This window comes from Nerophis ophidion, linkage group LG22 (genome assembly GCF_033978795.1).
Source record: "Nerophis ophidion isolate RoL-2023_Sa linkage group LG22, RoL_Noph_v1.0, whole genome shotgun sequence".
Lineage (NCBI taxonomy): Eukaryota > Metazoa > Chordata > Actinopteri > Syngnathiformes > Syngnathidae > Nerophis > Nerophis ophidion.
The window spans coordinates 15,616,678-15,624,177 of NC_084632.1; the positions used below are offsets into that span (position 1 = coordinate 15,616,678).

A 7,500-nucleotide genomic window follows, 5' to 3' on the forward strand; every position below is an offset into this window, starting at 1 on the left:
TTGTGCATGCCGAGATTTCTTTTAGTTTACTCCAACAATTTCATGTACAAACCCCGTTTCCATACGAGTTGGGAAATTGTGTTAGATGTAAATATAAACGGAATACAATGATTTGCAAATCCTTTTCAACCCATATTAAATTGAATGCACTACAAAGACAAGATATTTGATGTTCAAACTGATAAACGTTTTTTTTTTTTGCAAATAATCCTTATCTTTATATTTGATGCCAGCAACACGTGACAAAGATGTTGGGAAAGGTGGCAATAAATACCGATAAAGTTGAGCAATGCTCATCAAACACTCATTTGGAACATTCCACAGGTGTGCAGGCTAATTGGGAACAGGCGGGTGCCATGATTGGGTATTAAAACAGCTACCCAAAAAATGCTCAGTCTTTCACAAGAAAGGATGGGGCGAGGTACACCCCTTTGTCCTCAACTGCATGAGCAAATAGTCAAACAGTTTAAGAACAACGTTTCTCAAAGTGCAATTGCAAGAAATTTAGGGATTTCAACATCTACGGTCCATGATATCATCAAAAAGTTCAGAGAATCTGGAGAAATCACTCTACGTAAACGGCATAGCCGGAAACCAACATTGAATGACCGTGACCTTCGATCCCTCAGACGGCACAGTATCACAAACCAACATCAATCTCTAAAGAATATCACCACATGGGCTCAGGAACACTTCAGAAAACCACTGTCACTAAATACAGTTGGTCGCTACATCTGCAAGTGCAAGTTAAAGCTCTACTATGCACAGCGAAAGCCATTTATCAACAACATCCAGAAACCCCGCTGGCTTCTCTGGGCTTGAGATCATCTAAGATGGACTGATGCAAAGTGGAAAAATGTTCTGTGGTCTGACGAGTCCACATTTCATATTGTTTTTGGAAATATTCGACATCGTGTCATCCGAACCAAAGGGGAAGCGAACATTCCAGACTGTTATCGATGCACAGTTCAAAAGCCAGCATCTGTGATGGTATGGGGGTGCAGTAGTGCCCCAGGCATGGGTAACTTACACATCTGTGAAGGCACCATTAAAGCTGAAAGGTACATACAGGTTTCGGAACAACATATGCTGCCATTGTGAGGCGGCATAGCTCGGTTGGTAGAGTGGCCGTGCCAGCAACTTGAGGGTTGCAGGTTCGATTCCCGCTTGTGCCATCCTAGTTACTGTCGTTGTGTCCTTGGGCAAGACACTTTACCCACCTGCTCCCAGTGCCACCTACACTGGTTTAAATGTAACTTAGATATTGGGTGTCACTATGTAAAGCGCTTTGAGTCACTTGAGAAAAGCGCTATATAAATATAATTCACTTCAGTTCACATCTAAGCGCCGTCTTTTTCATGGACGCCCCTGCTTATTTCAGCAAGACATTGTCAAGCCACATTCAGCACGTGTTACAACAGTGTGGCTTCAAAGGAGAAAAAAAAGAGTGCGGGTACTTTCCTGGCCCGCCTGCAGTCCAGACCTGTCTCCCATCAAAAATGTGTGGCGCATTATGAAGCGTAAAATATGACAGCGGAGACCCCGGACTGTTGAACGACTGAAGCTCTACATAAAACAAGAATGGTAAAGAATTCCACTTTCAAAGCTTCAACAATTAGTTTCCTCAGTTCCCAAATGTTTATTGAGTGTTGTTTAAAGAAAAGGTGATGTAACACAGTGGTGAACATGTCCTTTCCCAACTACTTTGGCACATGTTGCAGCCATGAAATTCTAAGTTAATTATTTGCAAAAAAATAAAAAATAAAGTTTATGAGTTTGAACAGCAAATATGTTGTCTTTCTAGCAAATTTAACTGGATATGGGTTGAATATGTTTTGCAAGTCATTGTATTCCGTTTATATTTACATCTAACACAATTTCCCAACTCATATGGAAACGGGGTTTGTAATAAAAAGGGACTAAGAGTTGAGTTTAAGTTTATTTCGAACATGCAAGCATACAACATGATACATCACAATTTCCAATTTATCTTTTCAACATGTTCGAAAAAGAGTAGAAAAGGAAATTATTTTTTTTTGTACAAAAAATAAAACGCAGTGAAGTTGGCACGTTGTGTAAATGGTAAATAAAACAGAATACAATGATCTGCAAATCCTTTTCAACCTAAATTTAATTGAATAGACTGCAAAGACAAGATACTTATGGTTTGAACTAGTAAACGTTGTTATTTTTTGTAAATATTAGCTAATTTGGAATTTGATGCCCGCAACATGTTTAAAAAAATCTGGCAAATGTGGCAAAAAAGACCGAAAAACTTGAGGTATGTTCATCAAACACTTATTTGGAAAATCCCACAGGTGAACAGGCTAATTGGGAACAGGTGGGTGCCATGGTTTGGTATAAAAGCAGCTTCCAGAAATGCTCAGTCATTCATAAACAAGGATGGGGCGAGGGTCACCCCTTTGTGAACAAATACGTGAACCAATTGTCCAACAGTTTAAGAACAACATTTCTCAACGAGCTATTGCAAGGAGTTTAGGGATTTCACCATATAAGGTCTGAGAATCTGGAGAAAACATTGCACGTAAGCGTAATGAACATTGAATGCCAGTTACCTTTGATCCCTGAGGTGGTACAGCATCAAAAAGTGACATCAGTGTGTAAAGGATATCATCACATGGGCTCAGGAACACTTCAGAAAACTACTGTCAGTAACTACAGTATGTCAATACATCTGTAAGTGCAAGTTAAAACTACTATGCAAAGCGAAAGCCATTTATCAACAACACCCAGAAACGCCGCCGGCTTTGCTAGGCCTGAGCTCATCTAAGATGGATTGATGTAAAGTGGAAAAGTGTCCTGTGGTCTGACGAGTACACATTTCAAATTGTTTTTTTGGAAATTGTGGATGTCGTGTCCTCTGAAACAAAGAGGAAAATATCCATCCAAATTGTTATAGGCTTGAAGTTCAAAAGCCAGCATCTGTGATGGTATGGGGGTGTATTAGTGCCCAAGGCATGGGTAACTTACACATCTGTGAAGGCACCATTAATGCTGAAAGGTACATACAGATTTTGTAGCAACATATGTTGTCATGGGGCTTCACGGTGGTAGAGGGGTTAGTGCGTCTGCCTCACAATACGAAGTTCCTGCAGTCCTGGGTTCAAATCCAGGCTCGGGAACTTTCTGTGTGGAGTTTTCATGTTTTCCCCGTGAATGTGTGGGTTCCCTCCGGGTACTCCGGCTTCCTCCCACTTCCAAAGACATGCACCTGGGGATAGGTTGATTGGCAACACTAAAATGGGCCCTAGTGTGTGAATGTGAGTGTGAATGTTGTCAGTCTATCTGTGTTGGCCCTGTGATGAGGTGGCGACTTGTCCAGGGTGTACGCTGCCTTCCGCCCGATTGTAGCTGATAGGCGCCAGCGCCCCCCGCGACCCCAAAAGGGAATAAGCGGTAGAAAATGGATGGATGGATGGATATGTTGTCATCCAAGCACATTCTCATGGACGCCCCTGCTTATTTCAGCAAATGGCCTATCTCCCATTGAAAACATGTTGTGCGATATGAAGCCTAAAATACCACAACAGAGACCCCGGACTGTTGAACAACTTAAGCTGTACTTCAAGCAAGAATGGGAAATAATTCTACCTGAAAAGCTTCAAAAATTGGTCTCCTCAGTTCCCAAACGTTTACTGAGTGTTGTTAAAAGGAAAGGCCATGTAACACACTGGTAAAAATGCCCCTGTGCTAACTTTTTTGCAATGTGTTGCTGCCATAAAATTGTAAGTTAATGATTATTTGCAAAAAAAAAATCTTGTCTTTGCAGTCTATTCAATTGAATATAAGTTGAAAAGGATTTGCAAATCATTGTATTCCGTTTTTATTTACAAATTTCACGTGCCCACTTTACTAGTTTTGTAGTTACATGTTGTATTTACAGTGCTTCTTTTTAGTCATTTGTCGCGGCATCCCATCAAATAGGAAGACAGGCAGGGGTTAGCAACTTCACACCGCATTAGATACCCTTTTTTGACTCCCACAACGTTATTCCTCTCCCCTTCAGCGTCCTGTACGAATACATGCAAACACATCATGGCCAATTATGCAAATATGAAAATGACTTCATTACGTCATTTTGCTCTCAACCACAAATAGATTGCAGTCCTATGAAAGACACTAACTAGTTCATGTACTTATTACAGATTCAGTTTGTTAATATTTAGTCCTCACAAAGTTAGTGATATTATGAACGTAGTCTTTCCTAAACTTTTTAAAATCACATGTCAGACTGTCTTTATTTCGGGTTTTTTTCCACAGGTTGCTGGTCTGTAGCGGCAAAAAATGTATTTGACACAAATCGACAGAAAAACAAACATCACCCCTGACTCTTTCTGTCTCTTTCTTGCAACATGTTGAATGACACTTGATGCTCAACGGGCCCTTCTAAAAACATTCCGTCTGAAGGATGCAATGGCAGGGAACTGTTGATGAATTGTTGGGGGTCATCTTGGTCAAGTCGTGCAAAAAGTATTTCAACGTTGAATAGGTCCACATGTGCATTTAACACTTAAGAGAAAATGTAGTTTACTTTCTGAAAGTAATCTATTATTTTTTTTCTGCTTGAATCCTGTTTGTTATACTATAATCATGCGTTGATTCTGTGTAGTTTGTGTTAGAATGATAATCAAAAAGTATTTTTTTTTTAATTACAAAACCATTCAAAGGTTCTTGAACCATTTTAATTTCTAGAGTATCAGCAATACTACCCCTGTAATTAATTGGTATCGAATCGGTACCAAAACGAGCGGTATCCCCTGACGTAAACAAAATCCGGTAATTAAAAACAAATACTTACAAGCAGACTTAAATTGGGAGCCATTGACCGGTGCATCCTGAAAATCAGAAAAGTTATATCAGCGGGCAAATAATTATTTTAACAATTTGGCGTTCCTTTTTGTGTAGAATATGAAAAAGAAACGACTTACCTTAAATAATTGTCCTTGAAACATTTAGCACTCCAGGTCGTGAACGCAGCATCGATCTGTCCACTTACGTTTCGAGTCGACCAAATACTTGTTTTTCAACCGGTTCAACGTTGGATTGGATCGACTTTGGTTGACGCGAGGAAGCTGTAAAAGTGGGTGTAACAAGTAGGAAAAGACAGCGCCCCAAAGTCCGAGGACCCTCTGAGGTCCTTGAACGTCTCTTCTCTCCACAGTCTGGATTGCGAGGACCCTCTGAGGTCCTTGAACGTCTCTTCTCTCCACAGTCTGGATTGAGGTTTGCCCGATGACGTCATGCATTAATCACAAGTGTGGTTTATTTTCTACTCTACTCTGCACAGAAGTACAATATACACTTTTGTTATGAAATAAAGTACAAAAAATAATCAATAATATTATTAAAACAGATTAGACATATCACAATGTACCACATACCACTGACCAAAGAAATAATAAACTAACTAACAATGTCAATATAATAAAAGAGCAGTTACTTTGGCTGGAAAGATGCAAGTATTCTCATTTTAATGTGTAGATTTGTCATAATATTAAAGTGAGTTCAGGGAAAGCCAGATGTCAACACCAGTGCTTGTTTTTATGTTAATAAAATGTATCTTATTTGTGACACAATTTGAAACACTAATATATAGAAATCAAGGGCATATACACTGCCAGACCAAAAAAAGAGAGAAAGTCACCACTTGGACTTACTAAGCAAATATATTTAAAGCCTACAATTGGACTGCTCCTGCTGTCATTTAACCATAATTGATGCAGAGTTGAAAACTTTAATCCGAAAAGGTCCAACAACTGGCACTCATTACGCATAAGAAAACATGAGGAAATTACTGGAAAAAAACGTTAAACAGTGAAAAGGATGACAAAAATTGAAAGCAAATCTGGGCAGAAATAAATGTTACAATACAGAAGCTTGTGGAAAAGATGTGTGCCATGATCAAAGCTATTAAAATATTAAATATGTGACCCTTTTACTTGGTCAGGCAGTGTTTATCCACCACATGTCAACAGCAGTGCTCTTCTTCTCCTCCCGCAGGTGTCAAAATAGTACACAAATATCACACACAAAACATTTAAACACTGTTAGGGAGCATTTAGTGAGTGCAAATATAATTCCGTATTGACTTGATTGGAGAAACCCAAGCTGCGTCTACTGTCCTCTCATTTCCACAGTGATTTCTTCATTATAAATATTAGACCCAGCGTGGGCTACCACTGGACGTGACGCCTAGAGGGAGGGAATATACAAACGTATTAACGCCTCGGTTTCTACCGGCGCTTTCTTTGGGTAACCGAGCATCTTCTTTGCTTTCATCCGGCGTGACGGGGCTGCTGCACCCGACAGCCTCCTGCTGGTCCCAGGGCGCGCGTAGAGACTGCAGGGCAGAGTGCAGCTCGTCTTGGGCAGCCGTCAGAGCCTGGCCACGGGGAGGATGCAGGGAAAGTGCTCCTTCTTCGGAGAGGCCACTGATAATCTCATCAACATCCATGGCCGACGAGGAGATGAGCTCTTTGCAGCTGCTGAGATTGGAGTGCCGATTGCCTGGGGGATGGTTGCATGCGGTTTAAGGACCTATAGTGTCTACATAAGCAAAATCACTAACAAGTTCTCCTTTTTTTTTCAATGCCAGACTCCATATGCCGCCCCCTCTCGCTGTGACGTCATCTACAGAACAGGAGCCCATTTCCACGCATAGACAGTGTGAATAATAGGCAGGTGAAACTACTATTTTTAATCACTTCATTGCATGTTTTGTCACCCTGATTACTTCAAAACTGATATGGTTAGGATTATGAGCAAAAAATAAATATAAATAAATAATCGCCATTTCCAGACTTCCCTGCTGTTCGATGTCCTCTTCCATAGACACCATAGCCTGTGTTTACCCGTGCCCTGTCAGCATTTCCTCAAGCATATTAAGGAAAACATCAGTAGAAGAGGACATAAAATAGAATCCTAGCGGCCATGTCTGCTCTTCTTTCTCCGATTTCCCACAGGTTCTGACTTAGTCTTTCTCCCCTCGAGGGTGCTCCTGATGAGTCTTTGAAATGTTTTCCATTTAAACTCTGACTAAAACCCATTTTTTTCCCCCAAAGTCTGAATCATTGAACTGATCGCTGCAAATTACATTCCTCTTGCTTGGTCCATCCCATTTTGCATGAGTCAGTTTTAACTGTAGAGGTCCATACTTTCCTTATATTCCAGGGGTAGGGAACCTAAGGTTCTAGAGCCAGATGCGGCTCTTTTGATGACTGCATCTGGCTCTCAGATTAATCTTAGCTGACATTGCTTAACACGATAAGTAATTAATAATTCCGCTGGTAATCACAGTGTTAAAAATAAAGTTCAAATTATAAAACATTCTCATGCATTTTAATCCAACCATCCGTTTTCTATTGCACCTGTCCAAGATGTCGCATTAATGGTAAGAAGTATTATATTTATTATTGGTTAACTTTGGAATAACCATGTTATTAAAAAGAATAAGAGACTTAAACTTATAATTACTTAAAC

General features: G+C 40.1%; 2 protein-coding genes across 2 annotated transcripts in view; both read right to left on the reverse strand.

The window, feature by feature from the left end:
- The window catches only part of LOC133540590 (adhesion G-protein coupled receptor D2), a 313,842-nt gene extending 308,657 nt beyond the window's left edge, over window positions 1–5,185 (reverse strand). Inside the window, exons 1-2 of the mRNA XM_061883319.1 lie at window positions 4,950–5,185; window positions 4,820–4,856 (exon numbers count right to left, since the gene is read on the reverse strand). Of these exons, the coding sequence (XP_061739303.1) occupies window positions 4,820–4,855 (36 nt within the window). The 5' untranslated portion in view covers window position 4,856; window positions 4,950–5,185. The remainder of the gene's footprint in view (window positions 1–4,819; window positions 4,857–4,949) is intronic.
- A 358-nt stretch (window positions 5,186–5,543) lies between these two features.
- The window catches only part of kif14 (kinesin family member 14), a 40,533-nt gene continuing 38,576 nt past the window's right edge, over window positions 5,544–7,500 (reverse strand). The window contains exon 29 of the mRNA XM_061883321.1: window positions 5,544–6,528. Coding sequence (XP_061739305.1) covers window positions 6,179–6,528 — 350 coding nt within the window. The 3' untranslated portion in view covers window positions 5,544–6,178. The remainder of the gene's footprint in view (window positions 6,529–7,500) is intronic.